We start from the raw sequence: 25256 nt of genomic DNA on the forward strand, positions 1-25256 counted from the left end.
CCTGCTGGTATATAAAATAATGATGGCATAGTTTACAGCATCACAGCAACACATGAGCCTACCACAGTACGACAAGCTAACAGATGAGTGGTGGGAGGAGACCCTCAGGCCTTCTTAATCCATCTTTATCTGGAAGCTCTATTGAAACCTGTTCAATACCACTGGTGTTGTTGTTAAGTGCCGTCGAGTTGGTTCTGACCCACAGCGACCCTGTATAGGGTTTCCGAGAATGACTGGTGAGTTTGAACCACCAACCTTTGCAGTTCAAACCAACTTTGCAGTCTAGCACATTAACCGACAGCATCACACCAGGACTCCAGAGCAATGTGTATTCTTCTTTTAGTAGGTGGGTGGTGGCTGTACTTTAGGTGTATTGGCTGAGAATCAAACCCAGATCTCATGCATGAAAGGTAAGAATTCTATCATCTCCATTACTGAATTGCCACTGCTTCCGTCAACTGTCCATAAACTAAAAACCTAAATGAGTTGATGTCAAGTTAACTCTGACTCATATGAGTGAAGTAGAACTACATAGGATTTGTTTGTTTGTTTTTTACATAGGGTTTTTAAGGTTGTGACCATTTGGAAGCAGACTTCTAGGCTTTTCTACCAACATATCTCTGTTGTTTTGTTGTTAGGTACCATCAAGTTGTTCTGATTCATAGTGAATTTATGCACAGCAGAATAAAACACTGACTGATCCTGGGCCAACCTCACTACTGTTGCCACGCTTGAGTCCATTGATGCTGCCACTTGGCCAATCCAGCTCGCTGGGGGTCTTCCTCTTTTTCTCTGACCCTCCACCTTACCAAACATGATATCCTTCTGTAGTGACTGGTCCCTCCTGACAATATGTCCGAAGTATGAGAGATGAAGTTTGGTCATCTTGGCCTCAAGGGAGCAATCTGGCTACACTTCTTCCAAAACAGATTTATTGGTTCTTTTGGCAGCCCTTGGCACCTTCAGATAGTCTCCTCCAACACCATAACTCAAAAGCATTAATTCATCTACGGTCTTCCTTATTCACTGTTCAGCTTTCACATGTGTATGAGATTATTGAAAATATGATGACTTGGATCAGGCACACCTTAATCCTCAAGCTGACGTCTTTGCTCTTCAACACTTTAAAAAGGTCTTGTGCAGCAGATTTGCCTAATGCAATACATCTTTTGATTTCTTGACTGCTGCTTCCTGACTTTTGATGGGTGATCCAAGAAGGATGAAGTTCTTGACAACTTCAGTCTTTTCTCCATTGATAAGAATGTTGTTTATTGGTCCAGTGGTGAGGATTTTTGTTTTCTTGACATTGAAAATGTAATCCATACTGAAGGCTGTGCTCTTTGATCTTCATCAGTAAATGTTTTAAGTCCTCTTCACTTTCAGCAAGCAAGGTTGTATCATCTGCATAGCACAGGTTGTTAATGAGTCCTCCTCCAATCCTGATGCCACATTTTTCTTCATATAACCCAGTTTATCAGATTATTTGCTCAGCATACAGGTTGAATAAGTATGGTGAAAGAATACAACCTTGTCACACAACTTTTTTTATTTTAAACCATTCAGTGTTCCCATGTCCTGTTAGAACAACTGCTTCTTGGTCCATGTACAGATTCCTCATGAGCACAATTAAGTGTTCCGGAATACTCATACTTCGCAATGTTGTCCATAGCTTGTCATGATCCACGCAATCAAAGCCTTTGCGTAGTCAATAAAGCATAGGTAAACATCTTTCTGATATTCTCTGCTTTCAGCCAAGATCCATCGGACATCAGCAATGATATGCCTCGTTCCATGCCTTCTTCTGAATCCGGCTTGAACCTTTGCAAGTTCTTTGTCAATGTATGATTGTAGTCATTTCTGTATTATCTTTAGCAAAACTTTACTCGCATGGGATATCAAAGACATTGTGCGATTATTTCCACATTCTGTTAGGTCACCTCTCTTTGGAATGGGCACAAATATGGATCTCTTCCATTTAGTTGGCCATATAGTTGTCTTCCAAATTTCTTGGCAGAGATGAGTGAATGTCTCCTGTGTCGCCTCACTTTCTTGAAAGATTTCAATTTTTATTCCATCAATTCTTGATGCCTTGTTCTTTGCCAGTTCTTTCAATGCACCTTGGACTTCCTCCTTCAGTACCATTGGCTCTTGATCATATGCTGCCTCTTGAAATGGCTGAACAATAATCATTTCCTTTTGGTATAGTGACTCTGTGGATTCTTTCCATCTTCTCTTGATGCTTTCAATAATTTGCCCAGAGAATGTTTCAGTAATGAAAGTCAAGGCTTGACTTTTTTTTCTTCAGTTCCCCCAGCTTGAGAAATGCTGAGCGTGTTCTTCCTTTTTGGTTTTCTGATTCCAGATCTTTGCAAATTTTGTTGTAATATTTGACTTTATCGTCTCGAGCTGATCTTTGAAATTTTCTGTTCAGCTCTTGGACCTCCTCATTTCTTCCATTTGCTTTAGCATCTCTACGTGCAAGTTTCAGTGTCTCTTTTGACGTCCATTTTATCCTTTTCCTTCTTTCTTGTCTTCTCAATGACTTTTTGCTGTCTTCCTGTATGATGTTCTTGATGTCATCCCACAACTTCTCTGGTCTTCAGTCTTTGGTGTTTAATGTATGAAATCTGTTCTTCAGATGATCCCTAAATTCAGGTGGGATATATTCAACGTCATATTTTGGCTCTGTCTCGTGGACTTGTTTTGATTTTCTTCAGTTTCAGTTTGAATTTGCATATGAGTAATTGATGGTCTGTTCCACAGTCTGCCCCTGGCCTTGTTTTCACTAATGATATGGAGCATTTCTGTCATCTCTTTCCACAGATGTAGTCAGTTTGATTTCTATGTATTCCATCTGGTGAGGTCTATATGTATAGTCGTCTCTCATGTTGTCTAAAGAAGGTATTTGAAATGAACAAATCATTGGTTTTGCAGAGTTCTATCATGCGTTCTCCGGCATGATTTCTGTCACAAAAGCCATATTTTCCAACTACTGATCTGTCCTCTTTGATCCCAATCTTTGCATTCCAATCACCAGTAATGATCAGTACATCTTTATTGCATGTTAGACTGATTTCAGATTGAAGAAGTTGTCGAATTCTTCTATTTCATCCTCATTGGCTTTAGTGATTAGTGCATAAATTTGAATAATAGTGGTATTAACTGGGCTTCACTGAATATTATTCTATCACAGACAGCGTTGTACCTCATGACTGATCTGGATATGTTCTTTTTGACAATGAATGCAACACCATTCCTCTTCAATTTGTCATTCCTGGCATAATAAACCATGTGGTCGTCAGAGTCAAAATGGCCAATACCAGCCCATTTCAGCTCACTAATGCCTACGATATCAATGTTTATGTGTTCCATTTCATTTTGACAACTTCCAGTTTTCCCAGATTCATACTTCATGCATTCCATGTTCCGATTTTTAATGGATGTTTATAGCTATTTATCTTCATTTTGAGTTGTGCCCCATCGGCACATGAAGGTCCCGCAGGCTTTTCTCCCTCAGGCTTTACTCCATTCGCGTTATCATAGTCAATGCTACTTTGATGAGGCAGCTCTTCCCCAGTCGCATTTTGAGTGACTTCCAACCTGAGGGGCTCATTTTCTGGCATTATATCTGACAGTATTTCCCTGCTTTCATAAGGTGTTCAGTGACTAAATATTTGGAAGTAGTTCGTCACTCCTTCCTAGTCTGTCTTTGTCTGGAAACTCATCTGAAACCTGTCCACCTTGGGTGACCCTGCTGGTATTTAAAATACTGGTGGCATAGCTTTCAGAATCACAGCAATTCACAAGCCACCACAGTATGACACACTGACAGACAAGTGTGGCCATTTGTTTTAAGTGGAAACTGTCACTTTAAATTTTGAGGAGATCTGTGTGCATGCGTAGCAGAACCCTTCATGGGTGGGGGTAGAGTATCCATTCGCTCAGGCATCCCCTCCAGTCACCAGAATGGAGGTGCACAGACAGCAAGAGACCAATGAACAGATACCAAAAAAAGAATGCTCACACCTGTATCTCCGTGGTTCTGTCAGGCTTTCGTGGCTGTTCTGATTCTTCCCTCACTTGTTATCTCCCAAGATGGCAGCTCTGGGAGCAGCTGAGCATCTTGAATCAGAAAGCAATGGATTTCTTGTTTCTGCTACAAATTCACCTAACTGTAAGCCTTCCAAGCTTCTAAATATTCCTTTATATGTGGTTCAGAGTTCTAGTACAATCCTCTGAGCCTGCTTGGTCCGGTATTCATGTGTTGTTGCTGATGGAGCTCCTTACTGCACGTCTACCTGAACTGCCATCCTGTTTTTTTCTATATCTCTGGGTGATCCTAAAACACCAACCTTTTGTACTTAGCAATTTGCACTACCCAAGTACTCCCAGATATCTGTGTTGTTGTAGTTGTGAAGTGCCATCGAGTCTGTTCTCACCCATAGCAACCCTGTATAGGGTTTATGAGGGGCAGTTGGTGAGCTTGAACCACCAACCTTGCAGTTCAAATGGCTTTGCAGTCTGGCACATTAACCCACAGTACCACACCAGGACTCCCCATATATCTATGTTGTTGTTGTTGTTGTTGTTGTTGTTAAGTGCCGTCAAGTTGGTTCTGACCCATAGCGACCCTGTATAGGGTTTCCGAGGAGCGACTGGTAAGCTTGAACTGCCAACCTTGCAGTTCAAACGACTTTGAAGTCTGGTGCTTTAACCCACAGTGCCACACAAAGGATAGGCTTAGATTTGTCTTCTTTTTCAAACTGGTCAGTTACCCACTTGAAGGAAGGCATTTCACAAGTTGGCTCAGATTTAAATGCCAAAAGAAAAAGGACAGTCTTTATCTCTCCACCCACCCACTGCCATAAAGTTGATTCTGACTCATAGCAAATTTTATCCCTTCAACTGCAGGCATGGGTGGACAGACAGTTGTACTATGAACAGAGGTGTAAGAGAGGCGATAGAAGGAATCTCCTCTGGTGAAGCCTCATGGATATGGTACCTGAGGTCCCTTTGAACTCTGATGGAGTGGTATTGATCAGGGTTTCTCCACCTCAACACTATTTATAATCTGTTATTTGTAGGGAACTGTCTGCTACAATGTAGGATGTTTAGCAGTATCCTGAATCAGTAACTCTTCTCCTCCAGACATTGCCAAGTGTCCCCTTGGGACAAACTTGCTCCCAGCTGAGAATCACTGGTTTAGATTCATGCACACATGAGTTTGGGATAATAATGTTATAAGAGGGCTCAGTAATTAACTCCCTGAGAAGGAATGTTTAATATGTGTGTAAAAATGAATTGAACTTGTCTTCTTTTTAATTTGATCTCTCCATGAGAATGAATTTATTAATAGTTATTTATTCCCAATAATTACTAAAAAATATAGAGTTGCTATGAGTCAGAATTGACTCAACTGCAGTGGGCTTGGTTTAGGGGTTATTAACATTGAGATATTTTCACTGCTGAGAGGTTTGATAATTGAGTTGTTGTACAATTATTCTGCTACCTCTGAAATAGCTGGAACCAAGAAAAGATATGTGCATACTGAAATGCAAATAGTACTGTGAGCTACCTGAGGACTTGTTCCCAAGTCAGGAAACACTAACACTCTGTATACTGAGAAGGTAGCCTTGTCCTCTCATTATTTCATAAACACTTTCTTGTTTTATATAATTGGTCAGGTAACCTGAATTTTAAACAAGGCATCAGATCAGCAAGGTTACCTAATATTTTTAATATTTTCCACTAATGTGTCAGACTGCAAAATCATTTGAACTGCAAGGTCGGTGGTTCAAGTTTATCAGCTGCTCCTTGGAAACCCTATACAGGGTCGCTATGGGTTGGAATCGGCTTGATGGCACGTAACAACAACAACAACAACAGCAAGCTCAGTTTACATTATTAAATGTGTTCACTCAATATTATGTGGGTCAAGAAGGTACAGTATGGTCTATTTTGACATGTATGAAGAAATCTTTGGATTATAAAAACTAGAAGTAATCTAAAAATGTGTCTTTTCATTTTCCCTGCTTTACTTTAAGATCATAATTGTAATTGCCATAGAAAAATTTGTGATCCCAGTGACATTATAGTTCTTTGGGGAGAAGCTAAAACTTTCTTAATTGGCTTCTCTAGCTCCAATTTGAAAAGTCAGCAGATTACACTGTCAGTCTCTTGTTGCTAAGAAATGAAAGGCTGCTGTCTTTGGAAAGAGGAAGTCTAGAATAACACTGAAAAAAAAGGTCACCTCTGATTCAGGGATTTTTGGGCAAAAGGGTCCTGAAGTCCTTGAGACCCTTCCTTAAACAGCACCTGGTGTGGTGTTTCCTGGAGTCTGTGTGTTCTTTATAACAAGGCTTCCTTGCAGTGCCATCAGGCGTTATGGAAAAAGAGCCCTGATTCCAAAACTCTTTGAGTCAATGCTTATTTAAACTGCAGTGGGTTGTTTTGTTTACTGCAGAGCTGTTAATATGCTAAGGTGCATGTTATATCTCCAGTAAAACAAATCGTATGTTGTTCTTCCCGTAAATTTTGGCCATGGAAACATTTTTCCACAGAGCATCTCATAGGACTAATGTTTCATGGAACAATCGTAAGGAAAGACTGATCCAGTCCAGCCTCCTCATTTTACAAATGAAGGAACTGAGGCCAAGAGAGGTGAGCTGGCTCTCCAGAGGTCATATACCTTGACCCGAGTCCGCAGGAGAGCTCTGTCTCCCTGTCTAGTAAGAGTTAGATGACGAATGACCATAACCACAAATTGATTCCCGCATAATCTCCTTGAGAGGAATCGTGGGATTCTGGTAAGACTTTTCCTAGGAAGATGGGTTGGCAAACTTTTTCAGTGAAGGACCAGATAGTAAATATTTTAGGGATTTAAGTGTTGTAGTCTCCTTTGCAACGATCCAACTCCACCTTTTTAGTAGCTAATCAGGTATAACTAATTGTCATCAAGTCAGTTCCAACTCTTGGCAACCTCATGTGTGTCCACTTTTAACTGTGCTTCTTAAATTTTCAGAGGCTGAGTTTTTAGAAGCAGTTCAATCACTGGGTCTTTCTTCCAATCACCAAGCTTGTCTTCAAAATACCTCTGGGTGGACTGGAACGTCTAACTTTTCTTGTTAGAAGCTACACATTAACTGCCTGTTGTTATTAAGTGCCATTGAGTCGGTTCTGACCCACGGCCACCCTGTATAATGTTTCCAAGGCTGTAAATCTTCGTGAAAGCAGAAGACTTTATCTTTTTCCCATGGAATGGCTGGTGGGCTTGAACTGCCTACCTGGTGGCTCACAGTCCAGTGCTTATCCTCTAGAGCCACCAGGCTCCCAGCTATTTGCTTAGAAATTATGTAAACAAATGGAAGTGGCTGTGTTCCAGTCAAAGTTCTTTATAGAAGCAGGAGACAGGCCCAATTTAGCCACCAAATCAAAGTTGCTGTTCTAGTTATCTATTACTGTGAAATAAACTACCCCAACACTAAGTGACAACAATTACCACTCAGTGGCATTCAGCTGGTGGCTGGTTTAGAGCGTCTGAGACCGGCCAGTCCAGAGCTAGGATTTCTGGAAGGCTGTACACAGCTGGGCTCTCTTCCTCTCTCCCTTTCTCTCCTGCTCTGTGTAGCACCAAGGCTTTTCCACAGTGGATGCATATGTCTTCATTGGCAGCTCCAAGGGCTCCAGGAGCAAGCGCTCTAATCTCTTAAAACCATGATATGGACATAGCATCACTTCCAGTGCATTCATTAGTCCAAGGTGTCATAGAAGCTGCCCAGATTCAAGGAGAGGTGACATAAACCATCCATAAACTATGCAAAGAGTGTCAAAGAATTTGTGGCTATTCTTAATCTGTCACAGACAAAAAGATGTGTTGGGAGGATGGGCTACTGGATAGCAGCATTCTGGAAGGGAAGACTTGCCTCTTTTTGCCCAGTCTTGAGGGAAATGTGGGATGCAAACAGAAAAGGGCTTATGGGACTAGGACCAAAAGGTAATATCATTATTTGTTTAATATGGATTAGACTAAATTTATACTTAGAATTATAGGTTAATGCACTGGACCACAAGATCAGTTTGAACTGCCCCAGCTACTCCTTGGAAACCCTGTACAGGGTCACTGTGAATCGGAACCAACTCGAAGGCACTTAACAACAACATACGTTTGTATATTATATTTTTGATTTGATTTTGCTTTTACCAGGCATTGGTACTCTTTACCTTTTCAGAGAAGTTGAAAACAATTAAGCTTAAGAAGGTCAAGTTCAAATTGCCCCAGTACCATGGCAATAAGAACTACAATGCATAGTAAGAAAAGCAGATAGACAATTGAATATATAATTGAAATGTAACACTTTAATTCTGCTTGGTTGCAACCTAGCTTGGGTTACCAAAAGCAGACCTGATAGTTCTTTGAGCTGTAATGTTTGAGGGGATGTGTGGATGTGCATAAAATGACAATGATCACTCTCCCTGCAAGAGAGGAGCTCATCTCCTTTGTAGACTCTTGCAAACCTCTAGTAATGTATTAACCATAGTAATTCTCTATCACCCTTTATTTTCCATTGCTGTGTGGACTCACATTTTTTCTATTTAACCTAAGATCTCTGAAGTTAATTATAATGCCCAGTATCCTTGGTCATGTTGCAGTCTCACTAGTAATTTTCCACTGCCCTTTTCTAGTAATTTTATATAACATAAATTAGAATGGTGTGTATTTACCCACCTTTTTGAAGTACTCTCCTTATTAGTGCATTTGTTATTTCAGAGCCCTTGGATGTCCATAGTTTGAATCAGTAACATTGCTTTTTATAAAAGGAAGGAATTGGTTCTGGATGTTTGCTTCATGGTACAAGGCTACATAGAATACAGGTTCAGGGCAGACTACTCCTGTGCCAGCCACCCTATTTGGACATAGAGATTTAGGGCTTGAAGTTCACGGCCTCCAATGCTATGATTTAAAGTATTCAAGTAATAAGAATTTAACAAAACACTGAGTGCCTTTTCTGCACACAATTAACACTGGTGAATGTTTTTATACATAAAACTAAAGAATAAGAATGGACACGATGGAGGGGTATGGGGAGGAAGACATGTTTGGATTCATAATGAATGCAGGAATCAGAGTTGATGTATTCTTAGCCTTCATGTTGCCTCCACCATTTAGTAGCAAGAATGCTGATTGTCTGTCTTCTCTGTTTAGCTCATTAAAGTGGAAACTATGCCTGGGACTAACTGGAGTCGCATTATAGGCTGCCTTCTAGTCTCAGTTTCCTTTATCCTCATAACGTCTCCTAGGTCTTCCAAAACCCTTTAACTTACAGTCTAGTTTCCTATCTCTTGTTGACCAATGAATTAAGAGGTAGGATTTCAAAAGGTACAACATGAATGCAGTTTTGATATGAAATAATTATCAATACTTTTATAATTATCATTATATATTATATCATTGGAGATAGTTCAGTAGTAGAACTCTGACCTTCCATGCAAGATACTTGGGTTCAACTCCTGGCCAGTGCACCTTAGCACAGTAATTACCTGTCTGCCAATGGAGGCTGGAGAGATGCTGAACTGGTATCAGTGGAGCATCCAGACTAAAATTAAGACTAAAGGTCTGGTAATCCACTTCTAAAACATCAATCAATGAAAACATTGTGGATCACAGCAATCCAGTCCCATTGTACATGGGGCTCTATAAGTTGGAGGCCAACTTCACAGTAGCTAACAACACTGTATTGTTAAGCAGTTTTATTTTACTGAATCATATTTGCCAATCAAATGTTACCATTATTTATAAAGTGACAATTTCAGGGTCTCTATGGAGTCCTGATGTGGCACTGTGGGTTAATGCGCCAGACTGCAAAGTCATTTGAACTGCAAGGTCGGTGGTTCAAGCTCACCAGCTGCTCCTCGGAAACGCTACTATACAGGGTTTCTATGGGTCGGAACCGACTCGACGGCACTTCACAACAACAACAACAATGGAGTTCTGGTGTGGCACTGTGGGTTTATGCGCCAGGCTGCAAAGTCATTTGAACTACAAGGTCGGTGGTTTAACCTCACCAGCTGCTCCTTGGAAACACTACTATACAGGGTTGCTATGGGTCGGAACCGACTCGACGGCACTTCACAATAACAACAGCAATGGAGTTCTGGTGTGGCACTGTGGATTAATGCACCAGACTGCAAAGCCATTTGAACTGCAAGGTCGGCCGTTCAAGTTCACCAGCTGCTCCTCAGAAACCCTATACAGGGTCGGAACCAATTCAACGGCACTTAACAACAACAACAAATGGCTCTATACAATAATCACTGAACTGTGAACCACAGGGTCGGTGGTTCACGCCTGTCAGTCACTTCACGGGAGAAAAATGAAGCATTCTGCTCCCACAAGATTTTTACAGTCTTGGAAACCTGAAACAGGGTCACTGTGAGTTGGGACTGACTTGACGGCACTTACCAATAACGAAAACATATCTGAATAGCAAAGAAATTAAACTATTTTTTCCTATTATTTTTTTTATGTAGAAAGATACCCACATGAGGTTTTATCAGTATACAACAAATAAATGTAAAGTCTTTCATATTCCATGGGAGAGTGTGTATCTCCTTAATCCCCTGGGTAGCTAATATTCAGTAGTGCACTGATTTAAAAAATATAAACAAAAAACTTTAAATTAAACTGCAAAACTAACCTCTAAATTGTAGATATTTTTTACTAAAATATCTTGAAGAGCAATTTCCTATATAAAATTATTAGAAAGTGTATATTATACTTAATGCAATTTCCCCATTTTTATTAGAAAATAGATAATACATGGAGTCCTGGTGTGGCACTGCAGGATAATGACTGCAAGGTCATTCCAAACTCACCAGCTGCTCCTCAGAAATCCTATACAGGGTTGCTATGAATCGGAACCAACTCTATGGCACTTAACAACAAGTCACAAACTATCTGTTTTCTAGAATAAAATGATGATTGCTTATTCCTTTATATTCCCTCTCAGAAAAGATGACTTGGGGGCTTCAGAAAGTTTGTGGAAATATTCCAGTATCTTTACATTCACATTTTCTATGAACTTTTTGAAGCCACTTTGTATAAGAAATAAATGGAGGCAATAGTTCAGGGAGGGAATTGCCATGTGACAGGAACTGATGGTGGTATTGTTAGATGCTGTCAAGTTGGTTCTGGCTCATAGCAAACCTATGCACAACAGAACCAAACACTGCTAAGTCCTGCATCATCCTCACAAGCAATGTTGTGCTTGAGCCCTTTGCAGCTGCCATTGGGTCAGTCTATCTCATTGGGGGTCTTCCTTTTTTTAGCTGACCCTCCACTTTACCAAACATGATGTCCTTCTCCAGGAACTAGTCTCTCCTGATAATATGTCCAAAGTATGAGAGACAAAGTCTGACCATCCTGGCTTCTAAGAAGCATTCTTGCTGTAGTTCTTCTAACTCAGATATAGTTGTTCTTCTGGCGCCCTAGGATAAGCACTCAACTTTAAAGTCAGTTTGAACTGCAAGGTTGGTGGTTCAAACTCACCAGCCACTCCTCAAAAACCCTAAACAGGGTCGCTGTGAGTTGGAACCGACTCAACAACACTTAACAATAAAACAATAGTCCATGGTAGTCCATGGTACCTTTCAATACTCTTCTCCAATAACATAACTCAAATGCATCAATTCTTCTATGGTCTTCCTTATTCATTATCCAACTTTCACTTGCATATGAAGCTACTGAAAATACCACAGCTTGGATCAGATGCACCTTAATCCTCAAATTGGCATCCTTTTTCTTAAACACTTTAAGAGATCTTATGCAACAGATTTGCCTAATGCAATATGTTTGAGTCCTTGACTTCTATTTCCATGATTGTTGATAGTGGATTTAAGCAACTATCAACTTCAGAACTGATGGTGCCTGGCTACCTTTACTGAACTTTGAAACCAAGGACTCAGTAGATGAATCCTGACCAACAGAGAAAATGTAGAAAATCATTTTAGCTTCTTTATAGAAGCCAGATTTTCTGGGCCTACTGAAGTTGGAGAAACTCCTAAATCTGTTGCCCTGAGAAATTTTTCGAACCTTGAAATAACTTAAACAATTTCCCTGAAGTCACCTTTAAACTAAATAGCAGTTCAGTTGAATTAGCCAAGAATGTGCACTCTTTTAAAGAATTATCTATATGAAATGAAATTGACAGCAGTAACTCCAGGACATAAATGAGTAGTTTATGGGGCAGTGAATCTAAATGAAATGCTGGTAACGGCATGGTTGGCAGTTTGAACCCACCAGCTGTTCTACGGGATTGTATGAGGCTTTCTGCTCCAATAAAGACTTACCGAGTCAGAACTGACTTTCTGGTAAATGGCAGCAGCGGCAGCGACAACAGAGTTTAAATAAATGACGGTGGAATAATTTGGGGAGAGACAGCATGGTGGCACAAAGTTAAGAATGTAACCAATGTCACTGAACTGTACATGTAGAAATTGTTGAATGAATTTATGGTTTGCTATGTGTATTTTCAATATGTGATATTTTCATGATATGTTCAATAACCAATATATGATATTTTCATGATATTTTAAATAACCTCATATTCATGCAAAAGCTGGACAGTGAATAAGGAAGACTGTAGAAGAATTGATGCCTTTGAATTATGGTGTTGGAGGAGAATACTAAAAGTTCCATGGACTGCCAAAAAAACCAGTAGATCTGTTTTGGATGAAGTGCAGCCAGAGTGCTCCTTAGAGGCCAAGATGGCCAAACTTTGTCTCTCATACTTTGAACATATTGTCAGGAGGGAACAGTCACTGGAGAAAGACATCATGTTGGTAATATGGAGGGTCAGAGAAAAAGAGGAAGACCCCCAATGAGATGGATTGACCAGGTGGCAGCATCAATGGACTCAAGTGTGGCAACAGTGGTGAGGTTGGCCCAGGATCGGACATTGTTTCATTCTGCTGTGCATAAGGTCGCTATGAGTCGATGCCGACTCGATGGCACCTAACAACAACAACATGTGTATTTTCACCAAAGGAAAGTTAAATGAAAAGAGAGAGTTGGAACTTGCTCCTATCCTGGATGTAGAAACTAAAAAGCATTCTATCCTCTCTATAAATGCGGAGGACTAACCATTCTGATTTGCCCAGAACTTCCCAGTTTTGAGTGACTCAGGGTGATTAAAATGCTTGGCTCCCGACCAAAAAACTAAAGGTTTGAATCCATCCATAAGTGCCTGAAAATAAAAGCTTGGTGATGTATTTCTGAAAAATCAGCCAGTGAAGATACTGTGGAGCACAGCTCGACTCTCTCACACATGGCTGACTGTGAGACAGAATCAATTCAGTGGCTACTGGTTTGGTTTGTTGGTCTTGTTTTTTTCTCTCTTCCAGTTTTGGCACTGAACCCTTATTTTGGGCAAACTAGGACTGTTGGTTATCCTAATTCAGGTGGTTTGTGACATTTTACTCTGTCAACAAAGAACAGAACATTTAAATATTGGTAATTTAAGAATTGTTGTTAAGTGACATCTAGTTGGTACTGACTCACATTGACCCTATATAGGATTTCTGAGGAGCAGCTAGTGAGTTTGAACCGCAGACCTTGTGGTTCATACCGACCTTGTGGTCTAGTACTTATCCTATAGCACTGCACCAGGATTCCTAGTGATGCACACTTTCTTCATATGCGTTCTTTTCAACTTCCTTCCCCATTGTTACCTCTCTGATGTTTTAGTCCCTGAACCACTGGATGTGCTAATGACATGTTTTTCCTCTTATTGCTTACAATGCTTTAATTTTTAATTTTCCTGAAAGAACTTATACTCAGAAAAGGGTCCTGCTTTGCCTGATTGTCTTTTCTTCTTTTTTGAAAACCTTTTACTGTGGCTTAGGAGAAAGTTTTCAGACCAAACTGGCTTACCATTCAATAGTTCATGCACATTGTATGTGTGTGTGAGAGGAATGGATTGCAGTCCCCACAATGTTACAACACTGTTCCACTTCCTTCCTGTGTTTACAGTTTCCTTTCGTGCTTCTTTTCTATCCCTTTCCTGTTTCAGAGCTTTATCTCTGGGCACATACTGCCCTTCTGAAACAGTATAGTTGGTTGTTCTCAGGAGTGCATGTCCCCCTCGCTGATGGTACTGCTCACTTTACAGGCCTGTCTGTCCTCTGGATGAAAGTTGAGCTGTAGGTGTTAGTTCATTCCCAGCAATGAAGGATGACTCAGGATCACACTCTCACGGCTCCACCAGTCTCTAACGGACCAGTAAACCTGGTCTGTTTTTATTATTTTAACTTTTTCTTATGAATTGAATGAAGGTTTTCAGAATAGATCATCAGTTCCACATTCAACAAATTGTATATTTCATGTCATTACGATGACTGTAATCCACTCCGCGTATCATCAGTTAACAGTATTTACCTTTTATCCACTTTTTTTCCTTCCCCTCTACCCTCTCTAACCGCCCTGTAACCATCATGGTGATGGTGGTACACCGTGCAGTTAGTTCCAACTCATAGTGACCCTGTATAGGGTTTCCAAGGCTATAAATCTTTATGGGAACAGAAAGCTTCATCTTTCTTCTGTGGAGCTGCTGGTAATTTCGAACTGCTGACCATGGGATTAGCAGCCCAGCTCATAACCACTACACTACCAGAGCTCTTTGTAACCGTCATAGAATGTTTCATTTAGCAAAAAAAAATCTTCTAGCTTTTTTACAACTGTGCAATATTTATCCTTTTGTGATTGACTAATTTCACTTAACATATTGCTGATGTTGTTATTAAGTGCCATCCAGTTGATTCCAACTCATAGCACCCCTATGCAGGGTTTCCAAGAAGCAACTGATGGGTTTGAGATACTGACCTTGTAGCTAGCAGTCCAGTGCTTATAGCATCATACCACTTAGTATAATGTCCTACAAAAGTCTGATCTTTTTTATATTTTAAGTTTTGTTCCACATTTTGCTTCCACTCTATCTAGGACCTCCTATTGAGATTCCTTTCAAAGGAGTCAGCAGTGACACTGTCTAGTTCTTCTAGTTTCACAGTCTTGGAAACGGAAGTTCACATGGTCCGTTAGCACGTCAGACTAATTGTTTCCTTTCATCTTTAATTTTCTTCCCATTTCTTTGCTCCAGATGGGGAGAGACCAATAGTGCACCTTAGATGGTCCCTCAAAAGCTTTTAAGAGCCCAGTTACTACTCACCAAGTAGAATGTGGAACATTGTCTTAGTGGACTATGCTATTGTTCCAGATTTTCTGATGGTTTGTATTGATTCCTCTGTTTACTACTTATTTACTGTAGCAGCCACACTAGTTTCACCTGCCTCTGTTGAAGAAAGTAGTCCATCTCAGAATGTCAGAGGAATTCATTATGGAAGTTTTTCTTGTTTTGTTTTGGTATTGTTTTTAGTATTGCCAAACTATTGACATTCTTTTTTTATTGTTATTGTGAACTGAGTGATCGTTTACATTGGAGAACATCTGCGGACTTCACACCATCAGTTCATTGCAATGATAACAATATCCCCTGTGCATCATCATTCAACAGTATTTGCTTCCATTCCCTTTTTTTTTAGGTGATGATGGAGGGGTGTGGGGAGATTACACAAACACACTCAGGAATATATAATCATTTGAACAACCAAAGGGTACATTCTGCAAGTCCGCCTCCTGGCCGCCAGCACTCAGTCCCTCTCTTGCCCATGAGTCTAGAGTCCTCAGCTGCTCCCTCTCTCCATGTCCCCATCTCTGCCGTTGCTGCTTCTCTGGATAGGGTCCTGCATTCCGCTTGTTCTCTTCTTTCTTGACGGTCCTAAGGTCCTCTGTTTCTGGACTGTAAAATTAACTACTCCCCCATTTTTGTTACAAAACTCCTACCTTTTACAGTTGTGACAGTCACAATAGTCATGATAACAACTACTCACTATTGAATCATAAGAATCTTATCCCCATCTCCTTTCACCAGACCCATCTAGACAAGATGAAAACTATTCAGTGGGAAATCTATCTTCCCCCACACACTCTTAAACTAAACTCTCTTGTAAATTTGTAAGCCAGTCACTTTGTGCCTTTATTGCTCCCTCATTTTGGGTAGCCAATGTCTAAGTTGCCCATCCCTATCTACCCTGTTTGCAGAGGGGAGAGGACTGACACTTGATGTGAAGACTCCTTCCCTTTCTGTTAGTATTTTCCAGACTGCAAAGCCATTTGAACTTCAAGGTCGGCAGTTCAAGCTCACCAGCTGCTCCTCGGAAACCCTATGTAGGGTCGCTATGGGACGGAAATGATTCAACAGCACTTAACAACAACAACATCCATAAGTATAGGTCAAGTTCATCAAATTAGAGCAATTATACTAGGTTCTTTTATCTAACTTTTTTTTTTTTTTTATCTTCCTCTAGTCAAGTTCTGATTTTCAAGCCACTGAGGTTAGGTCAAATGGGTACTAGGTCAAATGGAGGGAACTTTGGTGACCAAGAATGATCAGGTTATACAGAGTTTCACACGAGCAAGAGACTTAAAGATTTATTGGGAGGAGATCTGAGATGGACCCTTAGCAAAGCTAACCCTCTTCTCCCCAATAAAGGCTTTGCTGGGATTAAGAAAATTTTGGGTGGGAAAAGGCATAGTGTTTGTTCATAGAGCTAAGTGGGGATTTCTGGGAAGTGTACCATTTAGGAGGGGTCCAGGTATAGTGCTGTGGGTTGACGTACTGGACTGCAAGGGCAGTTTGAACTACAAGGTTGGAGGTTCAAGCTCACTAGCTGCTTCTCAGAAACCCTATACAGGGTTTCCTATGTGTCAGAACCAACTCAACATCACTAACAACAACAAGGGCATAATGGACTACAAACTAGGCTGCTAACTGCAAGGTCAGCAGTTTGAAAGATGAGGCTTTCTGCTCCCATAAAGATGGACTCCTGGTGTGGCACTTTAGGATAAGCATTGGACTGCTAACCATAGGATCAGCAGTTCAAACCCATCAGCTGCTCCTTGGAAACCCTATGTAGGATAGCTCTGAGTGGAAACTGACTCCACAGCACTTAACAACAACAACAACAGTATGCTAATTTGGTGCAGGAGCAGCATTTCTTCAAGATGGATTCCATGCAACGGCCTCTGGTAGGGACTGACAAAACTTATTCTGGGATGTCATGCTTGCATAACTCAGCCCCTGGAAGGGGCTGGTGTTCTTCTCTGCTTCCAAGGAAAGGTCGTTCTTTAAGGTGGGTAAAACATGTTGTAAAATGCAGAGATCTTACGGGTGATCTGTTTACAGTAATAGACTGTAGAATGGGCAAAGTTTTAGGATTAATGCGTTCACTTTTCAAGAGGCTCCCAAGACTCCCTGGCTCTGAGAGACTCAGAGGTAAAGTAGCAGATGTTGGGGGTTGGGCCAAATAAGGGTCTCAATTAGGCCCATCATAGCTTCTCAGGGCCCTTCCACCACAAAGAATCCACTCAGTGAACATTTACTCCGTGCCTACTGTATATGTCCCAGGCACTGGAGATACAATAGAGAACAAAGGAAACCCCTGTCCTCGAGACAGGGTCTTTGTTTTCCTCATAACTCTTTCCAAGAGACCCCCTAAGATTACCCTTTCAATGATAATGTGGTTATAGGGGTCCTGGTAAGACAATGTAGTTATCCTAAGCACTGGACTGCTATCTGCAAGGGTGGTAGTTCAAATCCTCCAGCCACTCTTCAGAAACATAGGGTTTCTGTGAATCAGAGCAGAGTCCAGGACACTTGACAACTGTGATTGTATTCTTACTGTCTTCTGCTGTTAAGATAACACTTTGTGTCCATCCCTCATACTGGGAACCTTGTATATTGCACAGTTATGAACTAAGTAGATTTGAACCTTTAAATTTCTGAAAAGATGGCAAGGTTGGTTTGCAAGATTCATTGGGTTGCTTCTGTTTGAATATATTTTGTAAGTAAGAGGGTTTTTTTTTGTCTTCTCATACTGACTCTTGAGCGTTTTGGTCTACTCAGCGGTATTTCTTAAACAGTTGAAAAGAAAAATTATCATAGCTACAGGCTGTGAAGTTCTTCTTAGTTGACAATAAGTCGCATATATCACTATTCATCCAGAAGTTGAAATTTGCTTAGCTTTGTGCTTTTGAAAGCCTAAAAGGATTTTCATATCATCTTCCATTATATAGCCTAGAAATGATTGCAGCTTAAGCAAATGGTAGATAGATATTCTATCCATTGGGTAAGAAGTCTTTTTTCAAATGTCTTATAATTAAATGCATGTGTAATTGTGTCTACAACAGTGGTACTGTAATGCATAACAACGTAGACATAAACCTCATTCAAATAAGTCTGCAGTGGGAGGTGCAGCTTACCTGGGCTTTGTGATTCTTGCTGTCATATTCAACAGTTTAGATGACACTGGGGGATTCTTTCATTTGGGACTTCATTAAATCAGAAAAAAAAAAAGGGCTTGTTGAGATCAACCAGACCCACATTATAGAATGAGAACTATGTAACTACAATTGTATTTACACAGTTAGCTTAAGTAAAATTATATGAACAGCATACAAAGTATATGGAATTAGTGATAAACTTTGACCTGAAGTGGCTAAGAGAGCCACTTTTGCCCTAGTGCTGGTTCTTCTTCTTTCCTCCTATATCATCTGAGTCTGTGGATGTTCTTTGGGATAGGGATGTTCTAGTCCCATTCAACTCAGTACTGCCATGCCACTTTTTGTATCTGAATATTACGCATAATTCTCAGATGCTACACTTATAGTGTATCCTGGTATGATGCTGCAGGATAAGCACTGGACTGCAAGGTTGGTTTGAACCGCAAGGTCGGTGGTTCAAACCCACCAACTGCACCTCGGAAATCCTATGCTGGCTCACTGTGAGTCAAAACCAACTCAATGGCACTTAACAGCAACAGCCGCATATTTGTATTTGCTGCAAGATATTTGTAATAACAGTAACTGTCTTGGTTACTTAGTTCTGCTGCAACACAAATCTCATCTCACAGTGAATGACTTTAAAGAGCAGAAATCTGTTTTCTCACAGTTCTGGAAGCTAAAAATCCAAGTCAGGGCCTAGGCCATTTGGATTCTTTCCTTGTTAGTAGCCGACTTGTTCGTTAGTTCTCTGGTGTTCCTTGGCTTGTAGACAATCCTCACATGGTGTCTTGTGTCTTTCCCGGGTGTGTCTCTCTGTATCTATTCTATTCTTTTTATAACTCAAAAGTGGTTAGGTTTAGGATCCACTCTACTCTGACAAAACCTCATAAATGAAACAAAAGAAAAACAAAACTATTTCAAAACTGGATCACATCACAGGTACAAGGGTTTCAATACCTATTTTGGGTGAACACAATTCGATCCTTAACAGTGGAAGGAGGGGCTTTTGGTTACAAAAGATAGAAACTCCCTTGAGATACTTTAATGGAAAAGGAGGATTTATTATATGGACATATGTTGATTGAGACTCCAGAGTCTAGCATTTTTCCCTGTCACTCAGTGGCCACATGATCTCTTTCTAACATTGTGTCTCTGCTTCTCTTCAAATGTTTTATTTTCTTCCCTCTAGAGATAGAATTCTTTGACTTACTAATAACTTAAATTCAACTTTCCCATGTCTCTTCACTCTGCTGCAAAATCCAGAACTTTAAGCTTCAGCCCTGAATTAACATTGGCTAGTTCACAATCTCTTCATTGCTCTGATTTGAAGTCCCAGTGTGACATAGATTATTATGCATTTTAATAATTTTCTCTCTGACTAGACTGTAATGCTTCTGAGGATGGAAATGATGTTTGTTCTTCTTGTCACTGTAAACCCAAATGCCTGGCACAAAATAGGTGCTTGTTGCTGTTGTTATTAAGTGCCATCGTGTTAGTTCTGACCCATCGCCACCATCTCTAGGATGTATGAGGAGCAGCTGGTGAGTTTGATTTACCGACCTTGCTGTCGAGTGCTTATCCTACAGTGCCACACCAGGACTCCTGGTGCTTAGTAAATATTTTATAAATAAAATAAATATGCAAAATGAAAAACACCCAAAATCTGCTAATAAATGTTCTTTTGTGTGGTTGTAAGGTGGTGAACCTGAGTTGAACTGGGTGAGTCTTCTCAAATACCAAAGACTGAACTAAAGTTATGTATTATTTTCCTCATTGATTTCTCACTGCTCCAAGGACCTTTAAACTACTTTCCAAATTAGAGTTAAATTTTTCAATTAAGATTGATGTGATGAAACCATTTAAGTAGTAAATGTTGGGGAAGAGATAATTTCCATGGTGACTTCCCCTTCAAGGCAAACAAAGATTTATGTCTTGTTCTAAACACTGAACAGAATGAACCAGTGGAGTCACCACTTACTCAATATCAGCCAGTTGCCATCAACCTAAAATCCACTCAGCAACACCAGTGCCTATGGCAATAAACTTATATTTAATTCACTACTGGGAAGTTCTTATTTTGGTAATAAAAGCAGGTGGGTAGATGTGTTCTTTTCCTAAGGCTACCATAACAAATAAACTTAGAGGCTTAGAAACAGTAAGTATTATCTCACAGTTTTAGAACTAGTCATCTGAAATTAAGGTATTAGCAAGGCCATATTCTCACCAAAGTCTCTAAAAGAGAATCCTTCTTGCCTCTTCCAACTTCTGATGGCTCCAGACATTCTTTAACTTGAGGCGTTTGATCCCAAAGGAGCGGCTGGTGAGCTTGAACCACCACCCTTGTAGTTTTGTGGTTCAAGCTGACCTTGCAGTCCAGCTCATTAACCCACAGCGCCAGACATAAATTTTGGAAGAGCATTATTCAATCCACTACAGTGGGAGTGGAGTCCTGATATGGAGTCCAGGTGTGATTAATGCGCTTAACTGTAAGGTTGATTTGCACCTCAGGGTCAGCAGTTCAAGCTCACCAGCCACTCCTTGGAAACCTATACAGGGTCACTATGAGTCGGAACTGACTCAAAGCACTTAACAACAGTAGTGGAGTGGAGGCTACGAGAGAAAGAAGATACAAACTGCCAAACTCTTGACTGTAGCTTTGGAAACTGGCAATATATTCCCTAGAAAGTGAGCTATTCGATGTTAGATGGCATCCCAGGGTGGTATAAATTTAAGTGCTTGACTACTAACCCACCCAGGGGCACTTTGGAAGAAAGACCTGAAGATCTGCTTTCAAAAAGTTGAAGCCTTGAAAACCCTATGGAGTACAATCCTACTCTGCAACACATGACACCATGAGTTAGAATCGACTTGACAGCAACCACTTGGGATTTTTTTAGATACTAAAAGTGTTATTAAGTAGAATTTTTAAGCTTTGTAGTCTAGCATTTCAAGTGGAAGTAAATGGGTTTTCTTGTCCTCTACAGGAAATGTTTGATGTTATATTGGATGAAAATCAGCTTGAGGATGCATGTGAACATCTGGGAGAGTACCTTGAGGCATACTGGCGTGCTACACATACAACCAGTAGCACCCCTATGACCCCTCTACTTGGAAGGAATTTAGGATCCACAGCACTATCACCATATCCTACAGCAATTTCTGGGTTACAGGTATTGTTACTTTTTCACTTGTGGCTTTGCAATTTGGTATTTAGATTCTTTAGAGAATTTATTTGGAATGGAGACTAGATTGTTACTAATCTGAAGAGGGAACCATAGTGGACAATTTATTTTAACTCTAAAATATTATCTAATTGTGATCTGCCTTACACAAAATTACAAAGACTATGATCCTTTCCATAGAAGAGATGTGTTATAAAGTGACTTATAAATCCCTTCTCTGCCTAAACCCTGTCAGGAAACTTCATACCTGAACTCAATCAAATACCAATTCTCAATGGTTATACAATGGTAAAAACATCAGACATGATGGCTAGCTAAGTAAGATATTTTAGGGCAGATAGATGGCCAGAAGCTGCTGGAGCTTGCTCTCTAGCTTGCATAATTGTTGTTGCTAAGTACCATCAATTGGTCGATTTGTTCTGACTGATAGCTACCCTGTATAGGCTTTCTAGCAAACTGGTGGGTTTGAACCACCAACCTTGTAATTAGCAGTCCAGTGTTTATCCGATAGCACCACACCAGGACAATTTGCTAATACAAGTTAAGTCCCTGTGTTTGGGGACAGTGACAAATCCCTCAATAAGTCTGAGTTTTCTTGGAGATGTGCAGTGACAGCCCTCAGCACTCAAAGGGACCCTTAGTTAGTCCTTTAGAGAAACTGGGGACAAGCATAAGAGATAGAGACTCTGGTCACTGTTCCAGTGCTGGGCTCAGAATGAAATGTGGGGAGCCAGAGGCATTATGATACAAATTGAATCTTGTCTTGCCACATTAATTATTATTTACCATTTATCAAACAACTACTGGAATGTGTCCAAACCTGCAGCTGACTGAAGAACATGTAGTCAATTGAATCCTCTCACATCATGACTAGTTTTGTTTTAATAGGTTATAATGATAGTCATAATCGTAGATCATGTAGAGTTAACTCTGAGATAAATGGCACTCTCTGAAATGCTCTTATAATTGTATTACCCTGCTAGGAAATTGCCTCTTTGCAAAAAAAAAAAAAACAAAAAACAAAAAACCTGCCATCCGAATGAGTTGTTTCTGAGGCTGGAAATGAACATGGAAAGTGTACTGTTATAATGTACAATGTATTTGAACACACCCAGACTACTTCTTGTCTTGCTTCACTTCCTGATCTGACATTTAGATTGACTAGTTTGGGTTGCCTCTGAAATACACACTTTAACCAAGAAATGGATGGCTGAAGCAATGTTTCTATAATGTAGGCAGCAATGAAATTTTGCACTGTGCTTATGAATGCAACACTTTTGACTCATCATCTGTAAGCTCACCCAGAGTGCTTCTCCCTGTTTTATTAATAGTTAATCTGATGCCCTATATCCTGTGATCTATTTCTCCCTGTACCCAGTGGCACTTAGCTGGTAGACAGTCTGAGACCGTCACAGGAGTTTCCTTCTGTGTGAAGCTAAGTGTCTTTTAGAGGATTTGTATCTGAGCCCTTGGCTTCCTCAGGGTCCTGTTCATTAACTGAAGTGTACTACAGGAATCCTGGTGTGGCGCTGCAGGTTAATGTGCTTGACTGCAAGCTTGGTTTGAATGGCAAGGTCGGTGGTTCAAGCTCACTATCCACACATCAGAAACCTATACAGGATGGCTATGAGTGTGGAATCAACTCAACAGCCTTTAACAACAACAGGATAAGTGCTAGAGCATAAGGTCGGTTTGAACTGCAAGGCTGGCCATTTAAATTCACCAGCCACTCCTTGGAAACACTATATTGGGTGGCTATGAATCAGTACTGACTTGATAGCCCTTAACAACAACCTAAGCAGGTACATACAGCTATGATACATGGTCTCCCACAATGTGAAGAAAAATTTTGAGTAAAAATTCCTGAGCCATCAAATAAGATTCTGAGGCTATTCATTTCAATTAATAGTATTAGAGAAATATAGTTCATATCTGAAGATTATTTTTACAGGGCATTTTAGTTAAGGAAGCAAGATTTATCATTGTATTAATTAGCTAGCTCCAAACATAATGTATAGAGTCCTGGTGTGGCTCTGTGGCTTAATGCGCTGGACTACAAGGTCAGTGTATACCTCAAAGACAGCGGTTCAAGTAAACCAGCCAGTCCTCAGAAACCATATATATTCAGGGTCGCTATGAGTAGGAACCAACTAACAAGACTTAACAACAACAATAACAACAAACATGCTATGTATTCTTTTGGAAAGAATATTGTCATAGTCTTATATTTATGTAGGATGCAGAAACAAACACATTACTCTATGGGCAGGAAAGATCTTAATCTCTTTAAAATATCTAAAAAAGAAAATGATATAATATTTGGTTCGATCAAGGTAAAGTGTGTTATTCTTTAGGAGGTGAATGATTTAAATTTTTCAAGAAAGGAATAGGGCACTAGATGTTATTCTGAAGTTTATTTCCCTTTAATAAAATGATCGTCTTCTGCAATTTTTACAATAAAAATGGAATTATTAGACCTCCCTCAATATATTAAGTTTTGTTCAACAGTTAATTTTCAATTTTGTATTTTTAATAGGAATCAGTGCATAGTCACTAGAATTAAATTCTGGAATTAAATTCATAAACTACCAGTGCTCTAGCATCTTTGCATTTTGAGTCCCCTAAAAAACACGACCAAATGTTGAGTGGACCAACAAATAAAGTATTTGTGCATCCAAATGCTTTATTAAGCCAGTTATATAGCATCTTACTGTACAGATCCTATCAATGTTCAAGGTGGATGTTATTTAACCAATCTGATATTTTTAGAGTCAGCGGATGAGGCACAGCAACCACTCCACAGAGAACTCTCCAATTGAAAGACGAAGCTTAATGACCTCGGATGAAAATTATCACAACGAAAGGGCCCAGAAGAGTAGGAACCGCTTGTCTTCCAGTTCCCAACACAGCCGAGATCATTATCCTCTTGTGGAAGAAGATTACCCTGACTCATACCAGGACACTTACAAACCTCACAGGAACCGAGGATCACCTGGGGGATATAGCCGTGACTCCCGACACAGGCTTTGAGTCTGCAGAAACAAACAAACACAAATATTCATCTGTTGACAATTTGCCATAACACTGCTAGGATAAACCAATCATCTTAACATGGCAGGCACAGTGCAGTGTTTACTGTGCTGTGGGCTGCTGTCATTTGATGCTATTTAGGGGGCAAAAACAAAGTTCATTATGCCCTTCTGTCTAGATGGATATTACATGCCCAATCATAGAGCTGTTTTCAGTGCAACATTTCCATATAACAGTACCTTTTGTTTTCTTCATTAGATTTAGACACATCAATTTGTAATTTTCGGTACTGATTAAGGCACATAAAATAATTTCCCATGCTGGAAATTCCAAATGACCAGTTCCAGTTGGAACCAATTTATAAACCAATTCCTGTTGGAATTTGGGTGAATTGACTAGAAAGTATACTTGAGCATGTTGCCGTCAATTGGAAAATCTGAAAAAAGAAAAGAATTAGAAAATCGAATACCAATAGAAGCCAAAACCAGCTATGATATTTATTTGCTGGAATCAAAATTTACACTTAATGTTGGAATGTATAAATATTTTAATATGTGTTGATGTTGCCAGAATGACTTTTTCAGACTTACCAAATGTATTGATAGTGCCAAAAAAAAAACACCTCAAATTAATACAGCAATTATATAGTTTCC

The 25256-nt window shown here is 40.0% G+C and overlaps 1 protein-coding gene across 4 annotated transcripts in view; it reads left to right on the top strand.

Annotated features, from left to right (window-relative positions):
- The window catches only part of CACNB4 (calcium channel, voltage-dependent, beta 4 subunit), a 416418-nt gene extending 391504 nt beyond the window's left edge, over positions 1–24914 (top strand). Inside the window, exons 14-15 of one of the 4 annotated variants that reach the window (XM_006834541.1) lie at positions 21376–21561; positions 24343–24858. In XM_006834541.1, coding sequence (XP_006834604.1) covers positions 21376–21561; positions 24343–24603 — 447 coding nt within the window. In that variant the 3' untranslated portion in view covers positions 24604–24858. Of the gene's footprint in view, positions 1–21375; positions 21562–24342 lie in introns of all 4 variants that reach the window. The other 3 variants (XM_006834542.1, XM_006834543.1, XM_006834544.1) reach the window with 3 other exon arrangements.
- The last annotated feature ends 342 nt before the right edge of the window (positions 24915–25256 follow it).

The sequence above is a fragment of the Chrysochloris asiatica genome, unplaced genomic scaffold (assembly GCF_000296735.1).
Source record: "Chrysochloris asiatica unplaced genomic scaffold, ChrAsi1.0 scaffold00012, whole genome shotgun sequence".
NCBI classification, from domain to species: Eukaryota; Metazoa; Chordata; class Mammalia; order Afrosoricida; family Chrysochloridae; genus Chrysochloris; species Chrysochloris asiatica.